At 42.1% G+C, this 13,650-nt stretch overlaps 1 protein-coding gene across 9 annotated transcripts in view; it reads right to left on the bottom strand.

The window, feature by feature from the left end:
* LOC126183366 (uncharacterized) overlaps positions 1–13,650 on the bottom strand; it is a 505,494-nt gene that overhangs the window by 196,431 nt on the left and 295,413 nt on the right. For all 9 annotated transcript variants that reach the window (XM_049925289.1, XM_049925286.1, XM_049925287.1 and 6 more), the window contains exon 17: positions 4,997–5,086. In XM_049925289.1, coding sequence (XP_049781246.1) covers positions 4,997–5,086 — 90 coding nt within the window. The remainder of the gene's footprint in view (positions 1–4,996; positions 5,087–13,650) is intronic.

The raw sequence follows: 13,650 nt of genomic DNA, 5'->3' as shown, positions 1-13,650 counted from the left end.
CAATACAACAAATATACAGAAGAAAACAGGAGAAAAAATTGAAAAATACATCCAACTGGCTGAGGAAGTCAAGGACATGTGGCATCAGGATAAAGTTGACATTATACCGATTATACTATCAACTACAGGAGTCATACCACACAATATCCACCAGTACATCAACGCAATACAGCTACATCCAAACATATATGTACAACTACAGAAATCCGTAATTATTGATACGTGTTCAATAACCCGAAAGTTCCTAAATACAATGTAACATATACCGTACAGTTAAAAGGAAGTCACGCTTGATGAAGGTCCGCGTCACTTTCCATTTTTAACTAGACGTAAGGTCTGAGAAAATAGAAATAATAATAATAATAATAATAATAAACAGAAGAATGAAAGGAACAAGAATAAAGTAGTACTGGGAAGGCAAAAAATGAAAAGAATATTATCTTACAAATCAGCTACATTGTCCCAATCTGGCCAAATTCTTACAACAACAACAACAACAACAATAATAATAATAATAATACTGACAACAATAATTTCATGCAGTTCAATGTCCTAGTGCAAATCTTTCAACTTGATGCCACTTCAGCGACTCGCATGTCCATAACCTAACATAGTAATTCCCTGGGGAATGTGGAATTTGAAACGTGTTGCTCCTGGTGAATCTTCCACCATTGAGACGTGAAGGATAAGCTAAAGGCAGACTGAAATATTTCCATGGTCCCATTACCTCCCAGTTTTCAGTTGCGCTTTACAACTAGACCAATCAGCCTGACAATTATTTGCTGCACTGAGCAGATTTTCAGGCAAAATTAAGGGGTATAGCTGAATCTGTAAATTAATCACGACATCTTCCACCACTCAGCCACCTCGCTAACTCATCAATCGGATCTGGGCAATACAGACAACAGCTGTGTCGTGTTTCTGTAAAACTACTGACTTCTGAGATGAAATCTATGTTTTCAGTGCATTTGAGTACAACTCCATCCAAGCTCGTGACCTAGAACTGCTGTCTCCTCTTGTTTGACAGTGTAACAGTACCATTAGTAAGGTATAAAATAAATCCATGTAAAAACAAAAAGCAAATCTTGACTTAAAAGTAAGAGAGGAGAAATGAGTCAAGATAGTGATGTATTTTACTAGTAAAAACAGTACGAAGCAAATAATCCATGTGGTAAATGAAAGACTTGGGGTTGAACGTTCTCACACTCAACTATTATTTCGGTGTTAAAATAACTGCATCTCCAGAACTCTTATACAAATGATTTTCTTTATTTCCAGGAATTAATAACTGTGCAGATTATAAAAGCATAAATGTGGTATATCACAAAAGATTACAAAACAACTGAAAGGGCATCATTCTCCTCATAATGCAACTTCCAAAGCATATATGAGATGTGGACGGGTAACTGTCACTGAAAATAGATGCAGTCTATCTGTCACTACTCCAGTGCGGACTGTTTACATCAGACTCTCAGTCTTCATCCAGCTACTATATAAACATGAGAATGTATAGTTGGTCCAACATGCATGTCATTTTATGTAACGTTTTCTTTATACCTGACATGCCAATATACCATGGTTTCCATGTTCTTGAAATGTCTTTTTATGATGCAACATGGTATAATGTGCACATGGTCAAGATTCATTGAAATGTATGGCATAAGGTATGTTATATTATACATCCTTGTTACGTAAGAATGTATCACACCCCATTATTTATGAACCTATTGTCCTTACAATTTTGAGCTATGCTTTACATGTCCAAGCCAATGGCCTTGCTGCAGTGGTAACACTAGTTCCTGTCAGATAACCGAAGTTAAAAACTGTTGGGCTACGCTATCACTTGGATGGGTGAACATCTGGTCTGCCAAGTGCTGTTGGCAAGTGGGGTACTGTCAGCCCTTGGCAGGCAAACTGAGGAGCTACTTGATTGAGAAGTAGTAACTTCAGTCTCGTAAACTGACATATGGCTGGGAGAGCGGTGTGCTGACCACATGCCTCTCCATATCCTCATCCAGTGATGCCTGTGGGCTGAGGATGGCATGGCAGCTGATCAGTACCACTGGGCCTTCATAACTTGTTTGGGTGGAGTTTAGGTGGCGTTTTCCCCCTCCCACACCTCCATTCGTCCCACCATTCACGCCTGTCGTGACACCACTGGAGGCGGGCTGCACGATGTTGGGGCGTGAGCAGAAGACGGCCTAACGGTGTGCGGGACCGTAGCCCAACTTCATGGAGACGGTTGCGAATGGTCCTCGCCGATACCCCAGGAGCAACAGTGTCCCTAATTTGCTGGGAAGTGGCGGTGCGGTCCCCTACAGCACTGCGTAGGATCCTACGGTCTTGGCGTGCATCCGTGCGTCGCTGCGGTCCGGTCCCAGGTCGACGGGCACGTGCACCTTCCGCCGACCACTGGTGACAACATCGATGTACTGTGGAGACCTCACGCCCCACGTGTTGAGCAATTCGGCGGTATGTCCACCCGGCCTCCCGCATGCCCACTATACGCCCTCGCTCAAAGTCCGTCAACTGCACATACGGTTCACGTCCACGCTGTCGCAGCATGCTACCAGTGTTAAAGACTGCGATGGAGCTCCGTATGCCACGGCAAACTGGCTGACACTGACGGCGGCGGTGCACAAATGCTGTGCAGCTAGCGCCATTCGACGGCCAACACCGCGGTTCCTGGTGTGTCCGCTGTGCCGTGCGTGTGATCATTGCTTGTACAGCCCTCTCGCAGTGTCCGGAGCAAGTATGGTGGGTCTGACACACCGGTGTCAATGTGTTCTTTTTTCCATTTCCAGGAGTGTATTAAGCTAGATCACCCCCATAATTGAAGAATAAAATACTTGTCATTTACTAAAAGACAAATAATCTCAGTTAAGGTATTAAAAAGGAACCTCTATATTACCAAAAGCATTTCAGGCTATTTTTACTCTTCTATTTCCTTTGCTCTCCACTTAGCTTCTGTCTTTAATTGCCATAAATACAATGACCACCTTGATATATGACTTCACTGCTCATTTGTACAAGTTTATTTCTGATACATTAATTAAACATTATTTTCAAAACTGCTCTTTTAAGTTATCCCATTTGCTGTTGAAGTGGCCCACACTATAAGCAAAGAGTATATCACCAAGTAAACAAACGTGGTTGAGGTATCTACCATTAAACTGCTTTCTTTCTCCATTTTCATAATTTAGGAATCTGAAGACTACTTCTAGGGGTGTTATGAATAGTTTTGGTGATACTGAATCTCCATGACTGACTCCAATTACAATTCTGAATTTCCCTCTACTGTAATGAAACTTTCACATATATATCCTCAAGTATACTAACACTGTTTGCATTAGTGCCTTCTTGTTCATCCAGGTACATTAGTAGAGATTAGTACAAAATTTAAGTCAAAAATTTTCTCAGAATCTATTAATCCCATGCAAAGTGGTAATTAATACTGATTACATCTATAGCTCCATCCCTGAATTGCTAACCAACCACTGTGCTACATCCACATTTTAAACTGGCTTGTTCTTTTGCCTGATTGAAGTATAGTGTTTTTTATATGTGGCTGGATATATACTTGGTGAATACTGTGTACATTATGGAAAGGAAAGTGACAGGACTTTTACGTATTTTCTGTCTTCTTTCTTGTGAGGCAGAACAATTACAGAATTTTTCAGGTTTTATGGAAATCCGGCTTTTCCAGGCATTCAGTAAATTGTTTTGTAGGTTTCTTTTGTATTCTTTTCCTTGGGAATTATTTATTTCTAACAAACCACCACCATTTGTTGGTTCCTTTCTTCATATCTCAAATGGCTTTATACATATCATTTGGAATCACTTTCAGAATAGTACTGTTTCAATTATTAACTACTTGTGTTTGGGGTTCATCTCTTGAACTATACAAACATTTTAAGGAGTCCTGGACTGCTTATACAAATGGTTTTCTGTTGTTAGTTTCTGTGCCATAATAACTGATGGACTGTGGTGTCTACCAAACATAAGATTCTGTTTTACCTTCTTCATACTCATGGTTTTCAATTATTTCTCTCATTACATTTTCTGTGTGTAGATGCGTTGTTCTATCTGATAATTTCTTTTTTTTCTTTTTTAGGTCTATCTGACCTACATCATTTGCTGTTTCCTTAAGTACCTTTGTTTATCTAGTATACAGCCCTTTTGTCTATGTCTGTAAAATTTTCCTTTTGGAACATACTGAACCAGTTACTTAATGTAATATGATATGCCTCCCTATTCTTAAATGATATCACATATTTTACACTTATGATTTTACGGCTCATGAGTTTCTTTCTTTCCAGCTTTTTTTCAAGTTTTACTCTTGGTCTTATCAGTCTATGATCATCTTAAAATTTTAGAGAGATTTAAAGCATTCATATCCTGTAAAATTTACTCACTGTTTGATCAGATTTAAACACTTTCATTTTTTAATTTAATTTAGGCTACGCCAAGACCATTTGCTATTGCTTTATGAAAGACAACTTTAAGAACAATCATGTTGTTTCAACAAATGTGTTTCTCTCTCTCTCTCTCTCTCTCTCTCTCTCTCTCTCTCTCTCTCTCACTATATTAAAAAATAAAAATAAAATAAAATAAAAACACCACCTCATACAGGCCTTCAGTTTCTGCATCAGAATGTGAGAACATTGGTGCAAGCTTGAATGATAAAATGAAATACCTTTTATTTAGTTTCAAAACAAGTTTTGTCATTATGTGCAAGATTTCTCCAATACTGTTAATTTTTTTAAGCACTAAGTTTCCTACCAGCTCTGTCCCTCTGTAATGGAAATATGTCCTGATTTTAATTCTATTTGATCTTCATTTGTTTTAGCCACGATTACAACAGCCTACACAAGATCTCATCAACCCTGAATTCATTACACAATAAACGTTTCACAATGTAAGAAAACTTCACTTTCAATAAAACACTAGATGCAGTACTGCTTCATTTCTGTATGTCACTACCATTAATACTTACAACATATTCAATGTTTGCTCCATCAGATTTTTCAGTGTCTACAATATTGTTGTGTTTAGCAGCATTCGCGCCAGGTGGAATATTGGAGACCTGAAACAAACACAACATTGATAATCATATTACTACTTCTCAACAAATGTTATTATGATCACTCTTCTCCATGGAAATTGTTGATAAATTGCATCTCAATTTTCTAAATTCTTCAGAATTGTATGTATAGTGTGTACTGTGGCTGTCTGTCTCTGTTATGTTTATGTCAAGTCTTATCTCTCTCTCTCTCTCTCTATCTCTCTCTCTCTCTCTCTCCCTCCCTCCCTCCCTCCCTCTCTTTCCCCTCCAGTGTCAGAATGGGCACTACTACACTTGACATTCACCCTCTGTACAGTCTGAATTGGCAAGAACCTGCACTTTCTTTGCTGAGGCTCCATGTTGTTCCTTAAATTACATTATTCTTATGCATTTTCCCTCTTCTATGTCATTGAAGACAGCATAGTGAATGGCCTCTCAGGCATATGGCACTATTCTACACCAAACTATTCATGGGCCATCTAGAGGAATCCTTCCTAGCCACCTAGAATGCCAAACCCCAACTGGTGCAGGTTCATTGATGACAGTCTGAGGTGGAGATTTCAATTTACCAGATATAGACGTGGACACTCAGATATTTAGGACGGGTGGTAGGAGCAGAGCATCGAGTGACATTATACCGAGTGCCCTATCCGAAAATTACCTCGAGCAATTAAACAGAGAACTGACTCGTGGAGATAACATCTTGGACCTACTGATAACAAACAGACCCAAACTTCTCAACTCTGTAAGCACAGAAGAGGGAATCAGTGATCATAAGGTTGTTGCAGCATCCCTGAATATGGAAGTAAATAGGAATATAAAAAAAGGGAGGAAGGTTTATCTGTTTAGCAGGAGTAATAGGAGGCAGATTTCAGACTACCTAACAGATCAAAACAAAAATTTCTGTTCCGACACTGACAATGTTGAGTGTTTATGGAAAAAGTTCAAGGCAATCATTAAATTCTTTTTAGACAGGTACGTGCCGGTAAAACTGTGAGGGACGGGAATAACCCACCGTGGTTCAACAACAAAGTTAGGAAACTACTGCGAAAGCAAAGAGAGCTTCACTGCAAATTTAAACGCAGCCAAAACGTCTCAGACAAACAGAAGCTAAACAATGTCCAAGTTAGCACAAGGAGGGCTATGCGTGAAGCGTTCAGTGATTTCAAAAGTAAAATTCTATGTACTGACTTGGAAGTTCTGGTGTTATGTTAAATCAGTAAGACACTCTGGGATGCTAATGGCATTGAAACAGAGGATGACACATGTAAAGCTGAAATACTAAACACCTTTTTCCAAAGCTGTTTCACAGAGGAAGACCGCACTGCAGTTCCTTCTCTAAGTCCTCGCACGAACGAAAAAATGGCTCACATCGAAATAAGTGTCCAAGGAATAGAAAAGCAACTGAAATCACTCAACAGAGGAAAGTCCACTGGACCTGACGGGATACCAATTCGATTCTACACAGAGTACGCAAAAGAACTTGCCCCCCCTTCTAACAGCCGTGTACTGCAGGTCTCTAGAGGAACAGAAGGTTCCAAATGATTGGAAAAGAGCACAGGTAGTTCCAGTTTTCAAAAAGGGTCGTCAAGCAGATGCACAAAAGTATAGGCCTATATCTCTGACATCGATCTGTTGTAGAATTTTAGAACATGTTTTTTGCTTGCTTATCATGTCATTTCTGGAAACCCAGAATCTACTCTGTAGGAATCAACATGGATTCCGGAAACAGCGATCGTGTGAGACCCAGCTCGCTTTATTTGCTCATGAGACCCAGAAAATATTAGATACAGGCTCCCATGTAGATGCCATTTTCCTTGACTTCTGGAAGGCGTTCACAGGTCCACACTGTCGCCTGATAAACAAAGTAAGGACCTATGGAATATCAGACCAGCTGTGTGGCTGGATTGAAGAGTTTTTAGCAAACAGAACACAGCATGTTGTTATCAATGGAGAGACATCTACAGACGTTAAAGTAACCTCTGGCGTGCCACAGGGGAGTGTTATGGGACCACTGCTTTTCACAATATATATAAATGAACTAGTAGATAGTGTCGGAAGTTCCATGCGGCTTTTCGCGGATGATGCTGTAGTATACATAGAAGTTGCAGCATTAGAAAATTGCAGTGAAATGCAGGAAGATCTGCAGCAGATAGGCAATTAGTGCAGGGAGTGGCAACTGACCCTTAACATAGACAAATGTAGTGTATTGTGAGTACATAGAAAGAAGGATCCTTTATTGTATGATTATACGATAGCAGAACAAACACTGGTAGCAGTTACTTCTGTAAAATATCTGGGAGTATGCATACAGAACGATTTGAAGTGGAATGATCATATAAAATTAATTGTTGGTAAGGCGGATGCCAGGTTGAGATTCATTGGGAGAGTCCTTAGAAAATGTAGTCCATCAACAAATGAGGTGGCTTACAAAACACTCGTTCGACCTATACTTGAGTATTGCTCATCAGTGTGGGATTTGTACCAGGTCAGGTTGACAGAGGAGATAGAGAAGATCCAAAGAAGAGTGGTGCGTTTCATCACAGGGTTATTTGGTAAGCGTGATAGCGTTACAGAGATGTTTATCAAACTCAAGTGGCAGACTCTGCAAGAGAGGCGCTCTGCATCGCGGTGTAGCTCGCTGTCCAGGTTTCGAGAGAGTGCGTTTCTGGACGAGGCATCGAATATATTGCTTCCCCCTACTTATACCTCCTGAGGAGATCACGAATGTAAAATTAGAGAGATTTGAGCATTCACGGACGCTTTCCGGCAGTCATTCTTCCTGCGAACCATATGTGACTGGAACAGGAAAGGGAGGTAATGACAGTGGCATGTAAAGTGCCCTCCGCCACACACCGTTGGGTGGCTTGCGGAGTATAAATTAGATGTAGATCTGCAATGAGGGTGAGGACATCCTATCTACATTCCTCCGAAACCTCAACACCTTCCCCCATTTGCTTAATCTGGTCCTCCTGAACCCAATGAGTGTACTATTGACAGGAAAAGCTAGTGTGAATGCTGTTTTCTATTGTGAGTTCAGCTACCTTTCATTGGTGCCCTGAAATGAAAAATATCCTTCTCACTATTCTCATCATCCTCCCACAGTGGTATTTTGCCACCCACACAACCTACGCAATCTCCTTACCTTGTCCGTCCAGCTCTCAAACACTTGTCATGTGACTCATATCCTTTTAACAGATCTAGATGCAAGACCTGTTCCAAAGATTTCCTCCCATTAGCACATACTCTAGACCTGTCAGAGGTATCTGCTAGCTCATCAAAGGCGGGGTCACATATGAAAGTAGCCATGTGATATACTAACTTGCCTGCTACCACTGTACGGCATTCTATGTGAGCACGCCCATTAACAAGCTGTCTGTTCATACAAATAGTCACTATGAAACTGTGGCCAACTGACAGCTGAACCACCTAGTTGTTGAGCTCACCACCCAATACATAATGTGCTGGAGTTGAACTATTGCCACACAACCTGTGCCATGTGGATTCTTCCCACCAATACCAGCTTTTCTGAAATGCACACGTAGGAAGTCTGCCTGCAACATACCATTCATTCCTGTTAACCCCCATGGCCTCAACTTGCACTAATGCCTGTCTGTCAACTGCCTCTATTTCCCTCCCTGCTTCTACCCAAGCCTTAAACATGCCTTCCATTCCATCAGCACAACTGCAAAATTCTTTCCCCTTCTCTACTACTCTCCTCTCCTCTTTGACACCCCCCTCCCCAGCGCCCAGCACAAATACTGCACCTATCTAGTGATGATGATGATGATGATGATGATGATGATGATGATGATGATTTTGGCTGAGGAGCACTCCACATCATGGTCATCAGCGCCCCGACGAAAAGTCAGCATGCTAATCTCACAGGTATGGACGAAGGCTGTCCCCACATGCGGTGCAGTTTATAATGTATTAAAATCTGCCACCTTTCCCAACCAATTCAGGGATGAGTCCTGACAGTTCACAAAATTTCACCACCCTTGTAACACTAGAATCGGTATCTGCAAGAATGGTGGACAGATCTACATCGAAACTGAGGGCTGCCCTAATATCAGTATATAGGACACACGTAGCCACAATATGCTGAACTGAAAACAGCATGCCATAAACTTCACAGAGTGGTAAATCCTCCTGCTGCAGGAGGAAGCTTTGCGTTAAAGGTCTATGCCCGATGCACAGTCTGGTAAGCAGAACCTCCTTCCAATGGCGAGGCTGACAGGAAGTCTGCCAAGCCTTTGTGATCGATTTGAGCAACCACTCAGTCTCCCACTGACACATGATGCATCTGTCAGAAAATGAGATGATGGCATGCAACTGGATGGGACATCGCTGGACAGCATTATCCCAATGTGCTTCCTTGGTGACTTTGTTGGCCATGTCGTTGCCCTGTATCCCAATGTGGGCAGGTACCCAGCAAAAGATCATCTCCTTGCCACAGTGTTTGAGTCGCTGTAAGGACTCATGGATGAGCTGAATCAGTGGGTATACTGGATACATTTGGTGAAGTGCTTGCAATGTACTAAGAGAGTTGGAACAGATAAGAAACCTTGTATGGTGATGTCTGTGAACCCTCTCCAGTGCCATCAGAATGCCATATAATTTCACATCAAAATTTGTAAATTGTTCCCAAAGATGCATTTTAAAAATTCTATCAGGGAAAACAGCAGAACGACAGAGCATTCTCTTGCTGGGATCCATCTGCATACACAATGATAAAACTGTGGTACGTACTTATGGATGAAAACAAAGTTCCAAAAATGTGATCGGAAGTACAAGTTTACTCGTACTGTGCCACACTTCAAATCACTTTGAGCCTCTGACGACACCAAAGAGGCAATGCGTACCATTCCTGGCTGTGTATTTTGATGCCTGAGAGATCCAGATCTTTGAGACAGTCTGTATCATGTATCCCAAATGGCTTGGTCGCTTGGGGCCAATTCCCGAACAGCCGTTCAGAGGTGGGTTGAACCACTGAACTAAAAGTCAATGACTGAGGTGACGCTGAGAATTTCAGCACCTGTCAAGCCAAAAGCATATGTCACCGAATCCAGAGTGGTGGTTCACCAGCCTCTGCACACAGACTCAAAACTGGGCTGGTCCGAAAGGTTCCAGTCGATATCCGAATGCCCTCATGGTGGACAGCACCCAACACCTTGAGATAGGAAGGATGGACTGATCTGTAGACCACGCTGCCATAATCTAAATGTGACTGAACAAATGCCCTATTAAACTGCAGGAGGCAGGACCTGTCAGCTCCCTATGTTTTTCTGCTAAGGCATTTCAAAATATTCGATGACTGGAAGCCCACTGTTCACAGGACTTTCAGATGTGGGAGCCAAGTTAATTTCGAGTCAAATAATTAACCCAAAAAGTGCACAGTGTCTTGAAAATGTAAAATATTGTCCCCCACTGTGAGCACTGGTTGGTTAAAAATTCGCCAAGTACGATTAAAATTGACACATGTGGTCTTTTTGGGTGAGAATTGAAAACCATTTCCTGGCCCAGTTTCCAGTCTCCTAATGGTCAGCTGTAGCTGCCCCGTTGTCATTACATGATCAGAGGAAGAGTAGAAGGTTGCAAAGCTATCCCCAAACAAAGAGCATTTGACAGGGCTCCTGACTGCAGAGGAAATGCCATTGATGGTGATGGCAAACAATGTGACACTGAGGACACGGCTCTGGAGGACACCATTCTCCTTAACATTGTAGTCAGACAAGGCATCACCAATGCAATATCGAAAAAACTCTGTCCTTGAGAAAGGATTGGATAAGAAGCAGCAGGTGTCCACATAGTCCCCGTTCATGACTTTGGCGAAGGATGTTGTACCTCCAAGTAGTGTCATACACTTCATTTGAGGTCAAAAAACACACAAACCAAATGGTTTCAGCATAAGGAGAACTCCTGAATTGTCACCTCCAGTAGAATTAAGTTATCAAGGGTGGAACGGTAGTGCCTGAAACTGTACTGAGAACAGATCAGGTGACCTAAGGGTTCGAGCAGCCAGACGAGGCAGCGATTGACCATGCATTCAAGAGTCTTACCCATACAACTAATAAGGACTACACCCTGGTGACTTTTAGGGGTGCTACAGTCCCTGCCTAGTTTCCAGAACAGAATTAATATTGCCTCCTTCCAAGTTGTAGGGTACTGTTAATCAAACCAGATTGGATTGAAACAAAAGAGGAGCTGTCCTTTCACTTCAGGGCACAGATGACGAAGCATGGCACAATGGATCTCATCAGGCCCTGGAGTAGTGTCCCTGGCTGTGCAGACAAAGCTGATTCCAGTTTCCACATGGAGAATGGAAGGTTGTAGACGTCCTCATTATGCAAGAAGAAATTGAGTTTCCTCAGAACACCTGAAAAGCAGAAGCTTTTCTGGATGACATAGTAACAGTAAAGAAATGTTCATTTAAAACCTGAGCTATGTCTTTTGGTATGTCCACCAAGACCCCATTACTTGACAAGGCCCTAATTGGACATGTACTACCCTTGCCTTAAATCCATCTAATTGATTCCCATACTTGTGCAGTGGAAGTGGAACAATTAATGGAAGTTGAAAATTCTCTCCAGGAAGCCCTCTTACAGTCTTTTATCACTCACCTCACATGTGCTCTCACAGATCTGAAGGCATAAAGATTTTCTGTAGTTAGACAGTGTTTGGAATTCTGCAGAGCTGTTCATCTGGCCCTGACTGCAAATCGACAGCCACCATTCCACCAATGTACAGGCCATTGTCTGTGGTGGTTACTAGACTGGGGGATCAGTGTGCAATTTGTGCTTTTACCAGTGGGGGGGATGTCTTAGGGGGTTAGTATAATTACATATGTTACTAGCTTGGACCGTGGCATTACCCAAGGTTAAACAGTTATTTATAAATACATGTTAATGCCGAAATTCACTAGTCACGCGTATGCACTATCAGAAAATCCATCCCTTGTTATACCTTAAAAAGTACATTATAGGTAAAGCTTATTTACAAAATCATCTACATACAGGTATACGATAGGAATTCAAAAAGTAAAGGCACATTTGTGAAAAGCTGTACTTATTCTGATGATAGAAAATTGAAACATGCGTTATTTTTCTACGTAACCTCCCTGGACTTCAATGCAGTTTTCTAAACGTTTTATGAGTTTTTATTTATTTCATCAGAAGATATGTTTTTCGGTTGCATCTGTAACGAATTTGGCACTTCAGCAATGACGTCTTCATCACTTTCAAATCTTCTTCCCTGTAGTGCTTCCGTTAAGGGTCCAAACATGTGAAAATCACTTGGAGCCAGGTCTGTACTGTATGGAGGATGTTCCAGCACCTCGAATCTCAACTCCTTTATTGCATCAGCTGTCCATTTGGCAGAATGTGGGCAAGCGTTATCTTGCTGCAGGATGACACCTCTTCACAGTTTCCCACGACGTTTGGATCTGATTCCAGGTTTTAGTTTCATACGCAACACATCACATCCACCATGCAATACAGACCTGACTCAAAAGCCTCGTTTACGCTGGGGTGACGTCTTGCAACTTTGTGGCATGCTATGGAAATGTGGCGTGCGTCGTCTTGCAGCATGCTACAACAGGCAACATCTTGCGGCGTATGTTGCATGCGGCAGGTTAATATATACCAAAGCAACAGAATTTGTGCCACACGTGTGTTGGCTTGCAGTATAAAGGATGATAAAGTATCGCAGCGGTGGCCTATTTGGTACTTGAACATGCAGCTAACAACGGAAATGAAAACCAAAGGAAAAGAAAACGATGGTGGAAGAGAAGAGTATTTAAAGAAGGTCCACGAAATAGTATCCTAGGCACCAGAAGCAGACAATGGTGCGTTATTTAGTAATGTGTGCTTTTGTCCCAGGCGCGTTAGTCTGCGCCATACCGTTGCCAAAAGGTGGCCTAACGGTAAATGTTTGCACAGGTACCGGGCCAGTCACCACCCTGTGTCAGGGCCCGGGGTGAGAATTTCAGCCCCCGGCTCACCCAACTCCGTGGTACGACTGCTGCGGTATGACTGCCACACTACTTCCCTCGCAAGCTCGCAAGTAAAGGTATGATGCATCTTAGACAAAAGCAACAATGTCAACATGAGAATGATGATTTAGTTCTAAATGTTTTGAAATGCTTACATAGTAATAGTATTAATAGTAAGACTGTATTAAAAAATGTTCAGTGTTTTGCACCACAAATTTAAATTATATGTTAAGTTTTACTCCAGTGCGTGGGAAATAAACATCCCAGGTTGGGATGCATAAACTAAAACCAGAGGAGGGGATGGTCTGATGCAGAGGGGGGGGGATTCCCCCCATCCCCCCCTGAAAATCGCACACTGTGGGGGATGGACTCTGTGGCAGCCCGTTGGATCCCACAAGTGATACGGGCCACTGCCTCCTGTGCACAATTCTTTTGTTCCCAAATAGCCTGTTGACTGTACTGCAACCAATTTGCCCTTTCTATCTTCCATCTGTGTGGCCTCCTGTCAGCCACTGTCCTAATTGGCAGACGGATCCACTCTGGGAAGCGGTCACTAGAATGTAGATCTTGAGCCATTTCCAACTGAACTGAG

The sequence above is a fragment of the Schistocerca cancellata genome, chromosome 4 (assembly GCF_023864275.1).
Source record: "Schistocerca cancellata isolate TAMUIC-IGC-003103 chromosome 4, iqSchCanc2.1, whole genome shotgun sequence".
Lineage (NCBI taxonomy): Eukaryota > Metazoa > Arthropoda > Insecta > Orthoptera > Acrididae > Schistocerca > Schistocerca cancellata.
Note: the sequence above shows the minus strand (reverse complement) of the source record. Positions and strands in the feature narration are given on the sequence as shown.